This window comes from Colletotrichum chrysophilum (genome assembly GCF_026319265.1).
Source record: "Colletotrichum chrysophilum strain AFK26 chromosome Unknown scaffold_22, whole genome shotgun sequence".
Lineage (NCBI taxonomy): Eukaryota > Fungi > Ascomycota > Sordariomycetes > Glomerellales > Glomerellaceae > Colletotrichum > Colletotrichum chrysophilum.
Window position 1 is genome coordinate 19768 of NW_026517309.1, and position 17595 is coordinate 37362.

Below are 17595 nucleotides of genomic sequence, written 5' to 3' on the forward strand. Positions count from 1 at the left end.
GTTGCTTGCTCCCCTCCCTTCAGACATCCTTATGGGTTGTTTGGAGCAATGAGACTGCACCAATCAATTTCACTGCAGCTGAACTGAGGTCGGATTCCTGAGCTGAGACAAAAACGCATCGGTGGATTCGTGATCCGGATGGACTGCGGGGTGGGCAAAGGCATCGGGTGAGGATATCCGGAGGAGGCCGGGCTCCGGGGCCCGGGTCTTCGGCGCCGCAAAGTCATCGATAGGCATTGCAGCTATTTGTACGGACCGTGGCATTTAACTGTGTATCTTCTGATCGAATCTCGCAAAACCCAAGTCAAACCACAACAAGGGATGCACATTGTCTAATGAGATGGCTGGGGGTACAGATGGCACGGCTTATGCACCAACGGGGCAATACGAGCTGGTGTCACATCCTCTGGGCTTTTCCATTGCGCTTTCCCCGTATCTGGAGCGACGGAAACAGCGTGTGCATGGGTAGGTACACCGCCAAGTTTCGAGACGAAAATAAGTGAAGTGAAGTAGAATGAAAGAAGCTATCAGCAAAAAGGAGACATCTCTCCGGGCTGTAGGGAGGACCCCCAGCTTCTTGCCTTGATAGAGTTTGTACTGTGCAGCTGCATTACGCCCGTCACCTCCCACCTCCCTGGGCAGGCACAGTGCTGCTGGACCAGCTCCCCGGAGCTCTCTGCCCGGTGGCCCACTGTATGCGGGCACGTGGGGTAACGAGGTGCTGCACAGACAGTGTGAGGTCATACCCTCAGTCAACGGGCAAGCATTGGATGCCTTCGCCTTTCTTTGGCTTCACTATGCCATGCCGTGCTCACCTTACCTGCCTTACCGTGCCTCGCCCTGTCTGGTGTTTTGGCACTGTACTCGTGACACCTCGCCGCCGACGACAACAACGACAGGAACAATAACCATAGCTGAACTGCGCTTCCACACACAACCACACACAATACCTACGCGTCCTTCACATCTCCACCATTGTCGCCGTGCCCCTGTCCGCGTCCCTGACAACCAGCGCACCGACCAGATACCGACCGCGACGCCTTCACTCTCCTCCGCACCTGGATACGTCGAGTACTTCAATCTTGCGCCTTCCCCCCCCAGTCGGCCATGGTTCACGCCTCTTTGCTGGTCTGACGACCTAGTATGACAACCAACCTGACCGAGTCCCAATGTCGCTTATACCATACCATCCGCGCGAGGGCCGCGAAATCGTTCTGTGAGTTTCTCTTTCGCCTTGGGCGGCGTGTCTTTGCTGACGTCCGTGTTTAGCCGTCACCGCAATGCAATAGTAGTTCGCGACCCCTCTTCCCAGCGACTAGAGATTCGAGGCCTGTCCGAATGTCCTACATGCCGACAACCTTTGCGCTCCTCCTCCCCCGATCGTCAATTCGACAGTGCGCGCCACCACGATTCCTTCGTTGACCCCAACTACTTCCGCATGCTGCGAGCTGGTCACCACAGTGTCCGAGCCGAACATCCACCTTCTAGCCCTATCCGCAGATTCGTGCAGCCTATTCTGGCGACTCCCCAACCCGCCGTTTTCGAGGACACACAAGATGTTGAGTTCATATCAAGCACACCCGCCGTCCAGGAAGGAAGTCGCATCCGCCGCGAAGCCTTCAGTCCGAATTATTTCAAAACCTTCTTCGTCGAAGAGAAAGAGCTTGGCCGAGGCGGAAAAGGAGTTGTCCTGCTCGTCCGTCATGAGATTGATGGCTGTCACCTAGGTACGACGTGTTGCTCACGGATAATCAAACATGACAGTCTAACTGCTCTTAGGCCACTTCGCATGCAAGCGTGTGCCAGTCGGAGACGACCATGCCTGGCTCGAAAAGGTGCTCATCGAGGTTGAGCTGCTTGCCAAACTGTCCCACCCAAACCTGGTTTCCTACCGCCACGTTTGGCTCGAGGACGTTACGTTGACGAGATTCGGCCCCAGCGTGGCATGCGCCTTTATTCTTCAACAGTATTGTAATGGTGGAGATCTGCTTCAATACGTCATCGGCGAGCAGCCAAAGGAGACTACGAAAGAGCAACTCAAGGCTCAAATGCGTAGGAAGTCAAAAGGTCAACTCGAAATTCCACGCGATCAATTCGCCTCTCAACGGCTCCTTTCTTTCGAAGAAATCTTCTCCCTTTTCAAAGACATCACATCTGGACTGGCCTACCTTCATGCAGCCAACTACATTCACAGGGACCTCAAGCCGAGTAACTGCCTGCTGCATCGTGAGGGGAGTGGCATGATCTGCCTGATCAGTGACTTTGGCGAGGTTCAGTCCGAGCACATGGTTCGCAAGTCCACCGGCTCAACCGGAACCATCTCCTACTGTGCGCCGGAGGTCTTGAGGAGGGACTCTGTGGGACGCTACGGCAACTTTACAACAAAATCCGACATATTCTCTCTAGGAATGATTCTCTACTTCATGTGTTTTGGCCGGCTACCCTACCGTAGCGCCAACACTATCAACGAGGAGTTAGAAGACATTGACGCCCTGCGCGCTGAGATTACGGATTGGCAGGGCTTCCAAGATGAGCGCAGAGAGCGTCCTGACCTTCCCTCCAAGCTGTACCAACTTCTCAAAAGGCTCGTCGCACTGGATCCTTCTCAACGCCCAAGCGCCAACGAAGTCTTAGCAGCCATGAAGACCGAATCCACCGTTGATAGCGTCCCTCGAGGCAGAAGCTCAAGTCCGCCGGTGGGTCTTCACAACCGCCGCATTCAGAATCTCGATTCTCCAGTACCTCCTAGTACACCTGTCCCAGGTTCGTCATCCACGGCACCATAGTGATCACGCTTTCTATCGAACTGACTTTGTCACAGATCCTCAAAAGCAGTCCAGATTCTCATCCTCTCAGGAAGGCTATAACATTCCTAGCAGGGCTGCAGAAAATAGCTCTCCCCGTCCAAGCCTACAGACAGGTATGCAAAGGCTCTCGGATCCTAGCTCACCGCGGCATCGTCCCCAGGCCCAGACGATGGTGGCCTCGCGCAGCCAGGACAGCTTTCCTCGTCTGTCTCCGGAAATTGCTGTGTCCGAAGGAAGCGCCGAGTCTGTCAAAGATGAGCCGTTGGGTTCTCCACCGTTGCTGATGCCACCCCCTCCCGGCACAAGATTTGCCGCCTTTCAACACAGGCTAATGGTCGGATGGCTCCGAGCAGGTCATCTAATCCATCACAATGCTAGTCCTCTGCTGGTCGTCACTCGTCTTGGTCTCTTTCTCAGTAAACTTTACAGCCTTACGCGTCCTTGTTGGCCTTACATGGTGGACACAAGTGTAGGGGCGTTTCTGGTCGTAATTGCTGCGCTTGATCTCGGTCTCGCGAACACCGATACGTCGCGGGAGCTGAGATACCGGCAAGATTTCAGGATACACAATGGGCTGCCATGGGCTTGGGGTTTACGTGGTACCGTGCTCCTTGCGGTCATACACCTCGTCGTCCTGTGGGCTGCCGGCCAATGGAATGCTCTGTGCACAACAGGCGGCAGCCGCTCGTGGAGCGTCCACGACGACAACCTGTTGCCATAGAACATCCGCGTATATGCATTTCTCGATGTTTGGGGGTTGAGGCAACGAGTCCAACATTCAGAAGCTCACAGTATATTCTGGTGCATAATCCGCTCAACATCAGGGCGCACATCTCGACTGGTTCAATAGCAGATATCTGTTTGCGATCTCATGTCACGGTGACAAGCGTCAACCACACGGGGCCCTTCAGCGAATCGGCACATTTGATATCGATTATGTTGATCACTAACAGGGGGTATACCTATGGCTATCTTCCGAGTAGTCTGGCTAGCACGGTGGTGTTTCATTATGAGTTTAATTCGGTATGGTGTTAGAGAGGCAATTAAAAACGGACGAATTCTCGAGAAAGATGCCAAATTGGTTTCTATAGGCCGCTTTTAACGGACGTGGCATTTATGGGCGGGCCGGCTCTAAGATGCATGGCACATGTCTCCCCGCCTTTGACCCCCATGTTGTTACGAGAGCTTCTAAGGCTCCACCAGTTCGACGGCAACGGCCGCATCGTACGAGGAGGTACTTTTTGCAGTTTGCCATTCACGACGTCAAAAGGCAGCAGCGCACTGCCGGCGACCTATCCCGTGCCCAAGGCTTATGACTTTTGTAGGGTAGGATGAACGAACGACAGTTCCTTCCGGGTCTCGAACCATGGACGCTTTACTCTTTTCAGCCCACCACAATCGAAGCTGCTTTGGGTTGAGTTGTTTGGCCAGGTGACTTGTCGCATCGCGTCCCGGCGACAAATACCTTCACCACCCCCAACATGTACATGATAGTGACAACATTCAAACGCTTCACCTCTCAGCCAAAGAAAGCATACAGCATAGGACAGTGAGACTCAGGATCTCTCATGAATACAGGAGCACAACCCCCATGCCCCGCCCTCGCAGCATTAATGTGTCTTCGCAAAGTCTTCATTCATCACCGGTGCGGCCACAAGATCACCGAGCTCCTGGAGCCGTGTGATGGCATCGACGGCTGTCCTGGCGTCGTAAACAAGCCCGTCATTACCAATCAGTACACGTGCATCATACGGAGTTGCATCTGGTATGGGCAGTTTTGAGGGTCTTTATCCGGAAAGCATCTGCTAATGGTGAGTTTCGCGGCGATTTCACGATCTTGGGCCGTCGACCTGATGATGCGATGACAGTCTGTACCCCGGTGGGAATATCAAGTTTTCATGTGCCTGAGTTATTTTATAAGGTAGCTGGGCCCCTGCATTAGCGGCCTGCGCTGCGAAGCCAAAAGACATTAGGAAAGGTGCCCATCTTGAAAGAGGGATGATCGTATAAGCCACTGATAGCAATCTGCTCGGTCACAACCAAGGTATATGGTTTTGAATCGTTCAATGTATCCTAAGCACCTGTCTAGTATTCTTCGGGGTATCAACACAGTTTAGACCATGGCGTTCAGGGGTATTGCCATTCAATGCTCCGGACCTACTCCCAACACCTTCTGCGCCCTAAATCAAAGTCAACAGTAAATCAGCGTCTTACGTGTGAAAGAGCCAATGCTAGGCTATGTCTCTCTCGTGGAGAATCTGCCACTTGGTGTGACAGGAGTTGATGTGCGCCGCCAACGACTGTGACGAATCATACGTCTCCGTCTGTCCGCTTGAAACACAAAGAATACACCCATAGACGTCCTTGTCGGAGTGCGACTTGGCAAGAAATCGGTTCGACATGCAGAACCCCTCCTTCAGCACAATAAAGTCTTTCTTCTCGGGCAGGACTGGCTTCCAACGGTAACCGCACGTACAACTCTTATCCTCTGGAATGGGCTTCGACAAGTCAACCTGAAGCACCATTGCCTTGGGGCAGAACATACTGAAAACGCTGACTTTGGGACGGAGGACTGCCGATGCATCACCACCACCACCAGCAGCCTCTGAGGGCGCCAGCGTTGACGGGGCAAAGATGGATGCCACATCGCTGACAATGAGCTTGGAGTCTGGCGGGGTCGGCGGAGGCGAAGGCGGCTCCGACTGGAGGCGGGGTTGATCGGTACAGATGGTCATCTTGTCGTCATCATCGTTGTTGGAATCGATAAAGCTTCCGGAGCGTCGGGACAACAAGCTACTTTGGCGGGACCGAGGCTTTGGGACAGGCAGGTCTTGAGGAATAGAGCGACCCACGGCCATGCGGCCGTAAAGGTCCGTTAGTGCCTTGACTGAGGCAATGCGAATAGCCTCAGATGTTTGAAGGATATCGGCGATATTCAGCGTCGCTGTCAGGCAGGTGGCGTCAACAGCCCGGCGCAAATGGGAAACGCGACTTTTGAGGTTGAACAACTGGTTGCAAAGAAGATCCGTACAAGTGACTGTGCAGTTCCGATATTAGACAAGTCCCTGGTTGTAGTCATGAGGACGATACACACCATCTCCTTTGGAGAATTCGGGCCCTACAATGGAGAAGGCAATATCAAACGTCTCTTTGATCTGTGTTTCGGCAGCGTCAAGAGATGTAGTCAAGGCGCAGGTAACGACGCCTTTCTGCCCAGCGGGACCCGTCCTCCGGTAGTGGTTTTGCCGGGACCGTTTTCTTTTCCACAGCGTGTAGTGTTGCGCGCCCTCTGCGAAGAGGTCGGTCAAAGCAGACACGCATCCGATGACTGTGGTGGGTTCCATTTCGGTTGTCACCTCGACAGCATGATGGAGGTGAGAGGATTGGGAGGGTTATTGCAGCATACACAGCAGAGTGCGACACAAAGACGATGGGATCGAAAATGAGAAGAGTCCTTGAAGGCGAGAAGAGAAATGGGAGCGCGGGCCAGGCCGAGGAGGAATGTTGGAGAGAGACCAGAAAGTGGCACAGCAGGCAAACATGCAATATAAGCTGAAAATTGGGGGTTGAGCTGAGGAGGGCCGGTATGGTCTGCGGCTGCCACGCGCAGAGGGTGCAAACAAAGTGCTTATCTCCCGGAGAGGGGAAGAGGCGTCCACGACTCAAGGCAGGCTTTTGGATGATGGGGTCAGAAGCGAATTATGTCTTGGTTGTGTGAGAAGAATTGGCTTTGAGGCGGATGCGAGGTCAAGTCCCGGCTGGCTGATCGACAGCAGCTAGGCGCCCTAGCACCTGGGTAGCAATGGGGAAGCCGGCTTGGGAGCTGGGGCTGGGGCTGGAGACAAGACAAAGGCACCTCATTTTTGGTGGGCAAAGGCAGGTCGACTGGAGGGAAAGTGTGGCGTTGGTTGGTGGACGCCAACGTGATGAGCGAACGCCAAACGGGCGCACGGGAAGTTGGGGGGCGGGTAGCCGACATGACATGATGCATGGCATGGCGTTGGGACGTGGGAGTGAGCAGGGACAAGGACAAGCGTTGCAGTCGGCTGTTGGTGAGAGTCATGTGTCCATGGACACCACCGTCTCCGATTCCTCTTGCTGGCGAAGATGCTACTGGTGATGATGGTGATGCAGCGGGCAGAAGATGGCCGATGGATGATGGTGTGTGTGGACGAACGGCGGCTTGGATCCCTTACCTACTTAGGTATTGCCTAGGTATTACCTACCTTACTGAGAGGGTCAGTTAATTAGTTGCCAGGCTAGGTATCGTGGTATCTAATGAGATGCAAAGACGGACGCAGGGCGGCTGAAGCACGGAAGGATTCCAGGGTTGTGGTTCACTAGGTAGCTGGACGATTTCTGCGCTCCTGGATGCAAGGAGTCGAAGTCGTAGTGGAGGTGTCTCGGCGTTTCGTGTCATTTTCGAGGGAGTTGGGACAAACATATGTCAAAGAATAGTGCCTGCATAAGTTCGGACGGTCCACGAGGCCGGTGCGATCGATGACGGTGGCATCCGTGCTCCTGGGGATTGAAAGACATCCACACGTGGAAAAGACACACCAACGTTCGAACAACAGAATCAGAAGTGAGGAGAAACCTGGAGGTGTTTTGTAAGGCAAAAGTGCATCCATACTCCGTACCTATCTAGGCACCTCCGTAGGTAAGTCAGGTAGGGAGAAAGTAGAAACCATGATCCATGCAATTGATTTTGGCGAGTCTGGCGGGCGCTACGGCACGCTAGAGAGGCTCCACTAATGTCGATCCGCCAGCGCCGGCGCCGAAGGTGACAAGTCGAGTACCCGACCTATCTAAGAAAATGCCAGCTGGCGACCCATGTCGCGGGCAGCACAGCACCTCACATCCAAGGTAGCTGCTCCCGTCATGCAGCACTTCTCTCCAGGCTGCGTCCCGTCCCCAAAAGTATCATACACCGACATGCCTCTTCCTCCGCGCAATCGTCAGGCATGCGACAGATGCCACAGCCAAAAGCTACGATGTCCGAAGCAGGCCGGCTCTGCCGTATGTGCCCGGTGCTCCAAGGCCAGCGTTGCTTGTGTCTACAGTCCCGCTGGTCCACGTCCGACAACTCAAGACTTCGCCATCCTGGAAGCCCCTCTCGTCGCTGAGACCTCAGCTTTGGACTGGGAACCCTTCTCTTTTGACCAGCTGCTGACTTCTCAGCCAATATCCCAACTCAACATCCCTCTCAGCGAAAACACTCGCGAAGCCCAACTTGATCCGAGAGCCCGATGCTTCGAACAGTTGTCCGCCATGATGCTCAAGCTGAACGAAGCTTTCAATGGCCTGCCTCCAGTCTCGAAGCTACACGTTGCCGCTTCCGACTTGAACTTGTTCTGTACCCAAGTCAACGAATCGTACGGCTTGCGCCGCTCACTCGAGTTGATGCTTGGCCAAACCCAGCAGTTGATCGAATTATATCCCGAGGCTATTCGCTTGGCCGTCGCGTACGATGCAGCCCCTGAATGCATCCTTCCCAATTGTGTCCATACCTTCAAGTGTCATGCTGATTTTGGATCAGACCCATTTGAGGCGGCCGACCGCTCGTCAAGCGTCGACTTCACCTTGCTCAACCAGCTAATCTCATGTCACTACCGCCTTCACGACATTACAGAACTCATATTCTCGCACGCTCAAGTATGCTTCAAAATATCTGCCGCCTCCGCAGAATACGACGGCGTTGAGAACCATCGATTCGATATACCCGAACTTCGCATCGGTTCCTTCACTCTTTCCCCTGGATCCTCGCCTTCTGTCATGTCCGCCATCCTGGTTGATCTTCAGTCCTCCCTAGCCCGCTGCATCCCCAAGATTCAAGCCTCGTTAGAGGGAAGGGCCGGCAGAGAGTGCCAGGTACTGTCTTTGCAGTGCGACATGTTGAAAGAGCGTGCAGACTCCATTGTGGATCGCCTCACGAAACTCAGGGCCGCCGGCATCGAAGCCGGCATCATAACATGAGGCCCGCACTCCACCCATCACCTGCACAACTCCTCTGAGATGCCCCAGAATCATCCAGGTTACTGGAGATACACCAAGAGAGCCTCGCTGGTCCCAACGCTAAGGGTGACTTTACCCCCCGAGACCGCCGCTGTCTCGAATGTCTCCGTGCCGCCGGTAATGCAAGTGCCGTTGTTGAAGTATTGGCCGCCGATCAACGCGTTCCCGCCTCGATCTTGTCTTGCTTCGGCGCTGGCCGCAGTAACCCGCTTGGACCGGACACTCGTCGCTGACAGCCCGCTGAGAACGAAAGACTCGACAGCTCGCGTGCCGGAACCGCTGTAATAGTTGGAATTGTACAGAAGAACTCGAAGTGGGGCTCCCGCGGCGTCATAGGTGGCATACGCTGCAAAGGCAGACTTGCCATCATCCAAGGCGGCGACGTGCTTAGCCCCAGCCAGAAAAGCTGTTGCCGTGTATGCGCCGACATAGGGGTTGCCCATGGAGTATCTTCCAAAGAAGCTGTAGGGGTTATTGCCAATGGTTCCGTGATGGAAGTATACGCGGGAGACGTTTGACGTGGCTAGGCGCACCGCATAGTCCATCACCCACAAGGCAGCCCCAAACGTCGGGGACACGTTTGCCGCACCTCCTCCAGCGACTGTTCAGAGGTTAGCATGTTCAGTGGCTCAATCAAGGGGAGGGCGTCATCTCACCTGAGTTGGTCTCTCCAAAGACATACGGCTTGTTCACCGCCAAGGCACTGGCGATATCGCGATCGAATCTTACACCGTTCAGCATAAAGGCCTCGACGCATTTGCGCACAGAAACTTACAAGTGGATATTGGTTGCAATGTTCGCGTGAGACATCAAGCTGGATACGGTGCCGCCGGGGTAGTTGTGGTGGGCATACGTCTTCACATACTCCCTCACCGTGGCATTTCCGCTGGCAATCAACTCTTCGGCCCCCCACGTGGGAGGAAGGGAGTTTGAGTTTCCGGCTTGGATGATATTCTTCTTGCCAATGGCATTTCCGACGATGATATCCCAATTATTCTGCGACGCGGCATCCACGGCAGGGTTCCACGTGCCAGAAGCAATCGGCTGGACTCCCGACCAATCTGAGATAAACTTTGTCAGTTTGATTAAGAATGGATCCCGGACTTCGAACTTACACTCAGGCTCATTTCCGAGTTCAATCGCATAGAGATTTTTCATCTCTGCGACGGCGACCTTGGCTGCTGCAATGGTGTTGTCGATGTTGTTCTTGCCTCTGTTCAGTCCCAGAGTCACGTCGCCACCGTATGTCGCAGCCAGCTTCATGAAGTTCGGCCCGAAGGTCAGAGTTGCGGGCGCATCGTTTGGGCTCGCAACAGTGTACACAACATACGCTGACGAAGAGGCATCATAGGAGGCTCGGTCCTGGGTTGTCCCGCCGATCCGGATAGGTGGCCAAGCACCGCTCAGCGTCTTGAGGTTGGTCAGACATTGGTTTGTTGCGGTGACGTTCTGGAAGTACGAGGGGAAGGCAAAGAACTCGAATCTGGACGGATATCAGCAAACAAGCATGGCGCAAAATTCAAGTGGACTGACGAGATTCCGACGGGTGCTGCTTCGAGAGGCGCATAAGAGAGGCCGCCGGTGTTCACTTTACTGGGCACAGTGAAAGTGGCGGCCGAAACAAGTTGCGCCGTTGACGCCAGAAAAGCGAGCGAGGGACCAGACAACATGGTTGGAGAGCCTATGGGCGCGACTGAGCGAGTTCCAGCGATGATTGCGCGATCATATGTCCGGCGTTACAGTCAACGTCTTCGGGGCCTTCGGAGCTACTTATACTACTACTCTGATCTCGCCAGCCAGCATGCAGATAAGCCATGCTACAAAGGATCTGCCCATCATCAAGCCTTAATTTTTCCACCACATTAATGAGGTCTTTTCATGACAAGCTCAATACTTGACGTGCCTCAGCCGATAGCCCTTGCATAAGCGCTGGCCTCCTGCCGGTCCGGCCCCCTCATTGCAGAAAGATTGAGCTTGACTCGAACAACGCGTATTACGAGCATCTAGGCTCCGACACCCCCTATTGGAGCTTTTACCACATGCCGTTTTGCCGAGAGGTCAGGGTTCACGATGTCTGCCACGAGGGCGGCGAGGGGCGCAAGGCCACAAGCTTTCCCCGCACCTTAACCCGTCGACTTAAGTAATCAAGCTACTGTAGTGGGTTACATCGTGTCCTTCGCCACGGAGATCAGCTGAAAATGGCAGGATAGAAGTTCTTCACCTAGCCGCACTTGGCTGCGAAAAGCTATGGAGATGACTAGTGTTGCAGGCTCCCTTCGACCTTGTTTGAACAGGATGAGAATGGGCTCCATATTCTGCTGAGTGTAGCGCCCAGATTCTATCAAGGAAGCTGACAACAGGCGGGGTCTGATTTCTCGATATTGCACGTTGTGTCGCCCTGGCTCGAGGACCCACTGATATCAAGAGCACAACAGTTGTCACATCAGAGTTCGGGTCTTGAATGTGACGCGAGTATCATACAACTCTGATCTGATGTCTCCCTAATATGGCTAACTAACCATTGTCTCTGAATTCTGGGTGCTATTGGACGATTTGAGGACGTCAAAATGCCCTTGGCTACACCAGTCGACATTCTTGCTCCCTTTGGGAAGATCTGAAGGCTTTTCCCACGACATGCCGCTCGCACTGCAACCTAACACACCAGTGGATCGCCTCCCGGGGTTTTGTAGTTTTGGGGAACGGGGTAATAGATGTTCACGACGAGACCCGGGTCGTTGGGGCTATATGCGCCAGGGAACGACATCAAGTTAGGCTTGTACGTGCCTGTGCCGCCGCTGACACGGAGCTGGGCGCACGAGATGTACAATTGAGCGCCGCCGACGCTACTAGCGCTGTGAAGAGCAATGTGTTCGACGCGGAGGAAGTACTCGCCATCTGCGAGGCACCTGGGAATCTGGACGTTAAGCGTCGTTTTGCCTGGGGTATAAATGTTAATACGCGCGAGAGAGGCACAACAAGAGATGAAGGTGCTTGCCTGAAGTGGGCCAGGTCAGTCCGTTAGAGGTGACTGTCGGGCCGTCGTTGTAGACCTTGAACCACACTTTTCCGGAGCCATCGAAGTTTGTGATGGAACCAGAAGGCGCCTTGGCCATGTAGAAGTTGACTGGTCCGGGATGGGAGACGGACGCCTTGGCGTTGTAGCCTTTGAGGAACTGAATGTCAGCGAGCTTGCCTTTGATCGTGAATGCCAACTTGAACACACCAATCGTGGATCCTGCAGTCACATCCAGCACCGTGGCACCCTCGTTACCTGGGGCTAGCTGGTAGCATGTCATCTGCTGGGAGGTCACGTCCGTGACCGGTCCGTTGGACTGGTAATTCGTCGTCTTGCGGACGACTTCCCAATCTTGTGTGGTCTTGCCATTGTAAGTGACGGATGGAAATACATCTGAGAGGGTTAGTAAGTAGCACAAGGTGCCCCCAAGATGATAGGAATGTCGTACAGTGAGCAGAGGCAAGGCTGGCCAACGCGACAACCACCGAGGCCTTCATAGTGACGCTTAGGGGCTGTTGTTAATAGGTGGCTTCGAAAGAGGAGCAGCAGAGGATGGAAGATAATGTGCATCAATACGCGCAGGAGTTTCACCCGAATCCGTCACTAGATGCTGAACTTATATCTGTGAAGAGCTACAACGCAGATCCTGAACAAAAGGGAGAAAGTACGGCATCTACATATCAAATGACCAGACCTAAAGCACACGTACCATGGTTGCGATGCTACCGGCGATAGAACAGCCGGCGGGTAAAGTCGCTCATCCAGTCAACAGTGACCTGCAATATCATCCGAGGTGTCCTAACAAATTGATCCAGCCGGCAGTGGCATTCTATATTGCTAATATCTGACTGGAGGTTGCGGGCAAGACGCATGGAGGCATGGGATTTGTTGAACTGGGTTTCGTGTAAACGACATTTGGTTTGGAAATTGATCCCGACGCCCGACAGCCAATTGTGATGCAAACTATCTTGAAATTCGCGCTTCTTTCTTGCGCATACCCTTTCTACGAGAACGCCGGATAATATACAAATCTTGTGTCCCTCCTGTTTGCTAATGTAAAGCCAATCTGGCTATGTAGGACCGGCCACCTTAACTCGTCAAACATCTTATGACGCTGTTTGATCAGTCATCGTCGGTGTATCTAGGCCCGCTGGCCGCCGGTGTCTCGGGCGCGCCATAGGCAGCAGGGGTGGGGGCGCCGTAATAGCCAGAAGAGGAGGCGAAGCCACTGGCCGCCGGAGTGGGAGCGCCGGCCGCTGGTGTAGGGGCCGAATCAGCAGCCCAGCCTCCTTGCCATCCTCCACCAGGAGTCGGAGCACTCGCGGCCGCTGGGGTGGGTGCCGAATAGGCACCCGGTGTGGGAGCATTGAGAGCACCGGGTGTGGGTGCACCCAGGAGGTTTCCACCCGGCGTCGGCGCGTCGTAGCCAGAGTTGCCTGGGGTGTATCCCCATGAATCACTACCGCTGGCGCCGGGAGTGGGTGCAGAGCCTCCATAGGCAGGCGTCTTCGAGCCTGAGCCCCAGGCATCGCTCCCGCCATAAGCTGGCGTCTTCGACCCCAATCCAAAAGCGTCATGTGCAGGTGTCTTTGCGCCTGACTGCCATGCCGGAGTCCTTGAACCTCCGCCATACGCGGTTCTGTTACCATCGCCATAAGCAGTCCTTGAGCCGTCAGCCCAGGCGGGAGTGCGAGAGCCGGATCCGTAGTCCTGGCTGCTAGACTTCCAAGCAGGTGTTCTGCCGCCAGTCGGTGCAGGAGCTTGATTTATATTAGCAAAGTAATCATAGCATCTCATGTTGGGCAGTGACTCACTTCGTGAACCCCATGCGGGCGTCCTCTCCGCGCCGCTAGAGGCGACTGGTGTACGTCCTCCTTGCCAGTCTCCTCCACGCCCGCCTCCAGGAGCGCCGCCTTGGCCCGGTCTTGGACCCCGTCCATTGATGTCGATCTTGGCACCGGTATTCTTGTCCTTGAAGCTAAGATGGTCCTTGGGCACCGTGATGGTCTTGCTCTTGGTGTGCAGCTCAACACGGGCGTGAGTTTCCGTGGCATCTTTGACGATACCCAAAAGACCCTTGTAACCACCCTTCCGAATGATGACAGTTTGGTTGATAGAACGATCACGGCCGAAGGTCTTGGGAGGTGCCATCTTGCTCTCTGCGCCGCCAGGGTTGCGCTTCATCGCCGGGTTCATTTGATCCAAGTTGGGACCCGCTGAAAGCACGCGTCCACCCTTGGCAGCGATAGTTGTGACATTGCTAGCCTTGGTAACGAACACACCGGCGTTCTCGTTATTGTTGTTGCTGTGCAAGAATACGTATGCGCGGTGGATGTGAATGATTTTGCCCTGCCGTTGTTGGGCGCCATACTCCCTGACAACATCATCGAGCCGGATCTCGGAGCCGTTTCTATCGGCAGCCACAGCAACCTTTCTCTTCGGGAGTTTGTTGGCAATTTGGGATGGCATGACCTGTCTAGTGTCTCCGTTTTGATCGAGCACAACCACTGACTCGCGATCGACCTTAACGATGCAGCCCACAGTGGTCGGGTCCAGCTGAACGAGGTCAAAGAGCTCGTACTGACCCAACGCACCTTGGCCGCCAATATCGCTGGCTTCACGCAGATCTTTGCTGAAGACCGTGACCTCCGTGTTGGTTTGGTCGGTCAAGAAGGTTACTCGGTCTTCGGAAATCTTGACAACCATACCAACTTCGTCGCGGAATCGGCTGCCGCTGGTAACCTTGACATGATCTCCGATCTTGAATCTCTTTCTCAAGCCCTTGGTAGGGACCTCAATGACCTGACCTACGAGGTCTCCCTCCGTAACCTGCATCGTGACGATGTCGCCTTGGACGTTTGTTGCTTTTCCAACGACGCCCTTTTGCTCACCATCGTAGACTTCGATGACATCGCCGGGAAGGTAAGTGACGTTGATGTTGCTGTCCTTGAGGCTGGCAGCAAGGGCTTTGAGATCGAGATTTTCGGTACCATCCTCAGCGCCGGAAGCGAACCTAGTGACTTCCTCTAAAGTGGGGTTGACGTCCGTGACAACTAGCTGCTGGATCTTAATATCCTTCACCTGGAAGCCGTTCTCAAACTCATCACCCATGTATGTCCAAACCTTGGTCGTCGGGTTTCCTTGGATATGCCGGGGGTGACGTTTTCGGGCCTCCGTCTCGTTGAACAAACGCTGTGGCGGTCTTGGTCCAGGCACGCCAACGGGGCGCTTCCGTTTGCCATCAGAGGTAAGGGCGGCAAGGGCATCATCTCTCATGCCGTAGTCAAGACGCGGGATGAAGCGGACTCGGGCTTCAAGACCATTTTCGGTAACGTCAATGACTTGCGCCAGGTCACCGGCGTGCTTGGCTGGCTTGCGAAGCCGGACCCAGGCACCAGGCTCGAGAGTGGGCGTCTTGGTCACACGGAGCAAGTCGGGCATGTCCTTGATGTCGACGAGAATCATCTTTGACCGAGGGTAGACGTTGAACATGCCGTCTAGCGCAACCATAATATCCGTTGAACGATTGGCCTCGACGTAGATGTAGCCTTTCATGACGGAGGTTGGGCCGCCACGTTCGAAAGCCGAAATGATAGCCAACTCATCCTTGGTGCCCATCCGCTCATCGATACGCTTCATGATAGAGTAGACGACTTCTCGCTCCTTGCCCTCCTTGCACCTAACAGCCCAGATCGTAGGATCCTCCACACTAGGCATCAGGAGGCGCTTGGGGACAACAGTGGAATCGCCGAAGCCCTTGTTGGGGCGACGGTTACCGTAGCGCTGTCGAAGAATTTCGGCCTGCTTCTCAGCATCCATGCTGGACTCCATCTCGCGTCGGCGATCCAGCTCGCGGTGCCTTCGGTCATCGTCGAGGCCTCCACTTTCGGCAATGTCGTCAGGATGAGCGTTGTCGATGAAGTCCTCTATCTCTTCACCGTCTTTCTCCTCATCCTCGCCATCTTCTTCGTCCTCGACCTCGGCCTCGATATCGAAGAAGACGGCGCGACGATCCCTGCGACGCTTGCGACGATGTCCCTGTAGAGTAAAGAAAACATTAGCAGTGTATCAATCTGCGGAGGAGACGCAGAACGAGTCGGCCAGATGCTCGAAGCTTGACGTATCCCCCTGTTAAAAGGAACAAGGAAAGCGAACTGCGAAAGCGGAAGGCTTACCTGCTGAACATCATCCTCGTCTTCTTCATCCTCGTCGTCCTCTTCGTCATCGTCGTTTTGGCCACCCTCCTCATCGTCTTGCTCATCATCCTCATCGTCATCTACTCGTCGAGATTTGGGGGCAGCGGCGGCGTCGTCATCGTCAGCAGCAGGGCTGCTCTCTCGCGCATCGCTACCCGCATGTCGCTGACCAGAGTTGTGGCTAGGTTCGTCGTCAGAGAGATCGGCAGGCGCAGGGTTGAAGTCATCCTCGTCGTCCGAGTCATCGTATCGATTGTGGTCGTTCGAAGCCATCTTGAAGGCAATTAGAAGAAGCGAACGTTGTTGGCCTCAAGTTTTTGGATGGCGACGTCAGGCGAAGACAGGTTTCGTTTGGCTCTGCTGGCGCAGAGTTGTAGAGAAGAGAAGGCCACTTCGAGGCTGGCACTCTTCCAAGGGGTTCGTTTATATTAAATATTTGGACGTAAGAAAGGACAACCGAGGGGAAGGAGCTACCATACAGTCGACGGCTGGGTTGGGAAGGCAAAAGATTGAGAATAAATTGTAGGTCGAGTCGAGGACGGAAAGCTCAGCCATGGTTACCTTCACGCGAAGGAGGCCCAGATTCCGTCTGAATACGGTTTAGCGTCAAAAGACACCTGAGGCAGGCCGGTTGTGGTTCGCCTGGGCAGCGTGCTGCAGGCAATCAAGGTGCCCCACAAAAGTCCATGGGAAGAATAAGTGCTGAGGTCGGTATTCGTACCTTACCTTAGGTAAGGCACCTGAGTATGTGTCTTTAAGTAAGCCCAGCTGAAAAGGCGCCGCGAGCACCTAGCAAGGGATACCAAGGGAGATTTACCGAACCACAGGTCGTTCTCCCCGATACAGTCAGTCTAAGAGAGGTTGAGCCGGCCCAAGCCTCGGCCTCTTTATGTCCAGCAGCAGTGAGAATCTTTCAAATAGAATAGCGACCTCCGCACGAGGATGCTGCGTAAAACTTCCCCAGTATCGAAGCTTCAATCACTGATGGCATCTTAATGTTCAGTGCCGGTTTTCGTTCGATATTTCAGTGTGCCATTGCTCCTCGGATACTACTAGTTAAGGTAGTTTTTGTAGCAAGCCTGTTATGTCGCCAAGTTCAAACATGAAAGCGATAGTAATCAACGACTTTGTCAAGGTCAGTGGGTCGCCCGCAATGTTAACAGACCAGACTAATCGAGTTCAGGACTTTGACGAGATCACGGTCGCTGAGGTCGAGAGACCTGTTCCCAATTCGAATGAGGTGCTCGTCCAAGTGAAGGCTGCCGGCATCAATTATGTGGATACGCTCTATGCATGTGCTTCCCTTCAAGTTGCTGTACCCATCGACTAACGGGGCCGCGTGCAGGCGAAAGGCAAACATCAGAATAACCAATCTTTGGTCCGGCCACCATTCATATTGGGTCTTGAGTTCTCGGGAGTAATTGTCTCGGCACCATCGGATTCGGGCTTCCGCCCTGGCGACAGAGTCTTTGGAGGGCACACTGGCTCATACAGCGAATTCATATGTCTTCCTCGTTCAGATTCTCTGCACCACATGCCAGCCAAATGGACGTTTCCGCAG

At 54.2% G+C, this 17595-nt stretch overlaps 6 protein-coding genes across 6 annotated transcripts; 2 read left to right on the forward strand and 4 right to left on the reverse strand.

Moving 5' to 3' along the window:
• Positions 1 to 1169: 1169 nt before the first annotated feature.
• COL26b_003765 (uncharacterized protein) lies at positions 1170 to 3528 on the forward strand (the record flags this gene model as incomplete). Its single annotated transcript, XM_053176656.1, has 5 exons — positions 1170 to 1216; positions 1396 to 1727; positions 1780 to 2763; positions 2822 to 2920; positions 3281 to 3528. 5 exons carry the CDS (start codon positions 1170 to 1172, stop codon positions 3526 to 3528), a joined length of 1710 nt encoding a protein of 569 aa, XP_053039266.1.
• A 1510-nt stretch (positions 3529 to 5038) lies between these two features.
• Positions 5039 to 6151, reverse strand: COL26b_003766 (uncharacterized protein; the record flags this gene model as incomplete). Its single annotated transcript, XM_053176657.1, has 2 exons — positions 5039 to 5751; positions 5902 to 6151. 2 exons carry the CDS (start codon positions 6149 to 6151, stop codon positions 5039 to 5041), a joined length of 963 nt encoding a protein of 320 aa, XP_053039267.1.
• A 1650-nt stretch (positions 6152 to 7801) lies between these two features.
• Positions 7802 to 8783, forward strand: COL26b_003767 (uncharacterized protein; the record flags this gene model as incomplete). Its single annotated transcript, XM_053176658.1, has 2 exons — positions 7802 to 7826; positions 7900 to 8783. 2 exons carry the CDS (start codon positions 7802 to 7804, stop codon positions 8781 to 8783), a joined length of 909 nt encoding a protein of 302 aa, XP_053039268.1.
• Positions 8784 to 8842: 59 nt separating this feature from the next.
• COL26b_003768 (uncharacterized protein) lies at positions 8843 to 10492 on the reverse strand (the record flags this gene model as incomplete). Its single annotated transcript, XM_053176659.1, has 5 exons — positions 8843 to 9423; positions 9479 to 9546; positions 9598 to 9883; positions 9938 to 10305; positions 10356 to 10492. The coding sequence occupies 5 exons, from the start codon at positions 10490 to 10492 to the stop codon at positions 8843 to 8845; spliced, it is 1440 nt and encodes a 479-aa protein (XP_053039269.1).
• A 983-nt stretch (positions 10493 to 11475) lies between these two features.
• On the reverse strand, positions 11476 to 12335 carry COL26b_003769 (uncharacterized protein; the record flags this gene model as incomplete). The annotated part of the gene is made up of 3 exons (XM_053176660.1): positions 11476 to 11728; positions 11796 to 12231; positions 12287 to 12335. The coding sequence occupies 3 exons, from the start codon at positions 12333 to 12335 to the stop codon at positions 11476 to 11478; spliced, it is 738 nt and encodes a 245-aa protein (XP_053039270.1).
• A 625-nt stretch (positions 12336 to 12960) lies between these two features.
• Positions 12961 to 16307, reverse strand: SPT5 (transcription elongation factor spt5; the record flags this gene model as incomplete). The annotated part of the gene is made up of 3 exons (XM_053176661.1): positions 12961 to 13598; positions 13653 to 15876; positions 16014 to 16307. 3 exons carry the CDS (start codon positions 16305 to 16307, stop codon positions 12961 to 12963), a joined length of 3156 nt encoding a protein of 1051 aa, XP_053039271.1.
• Between the last annotated feature and the right edge of the window lie 1288 nt (positions 16308 to 17595).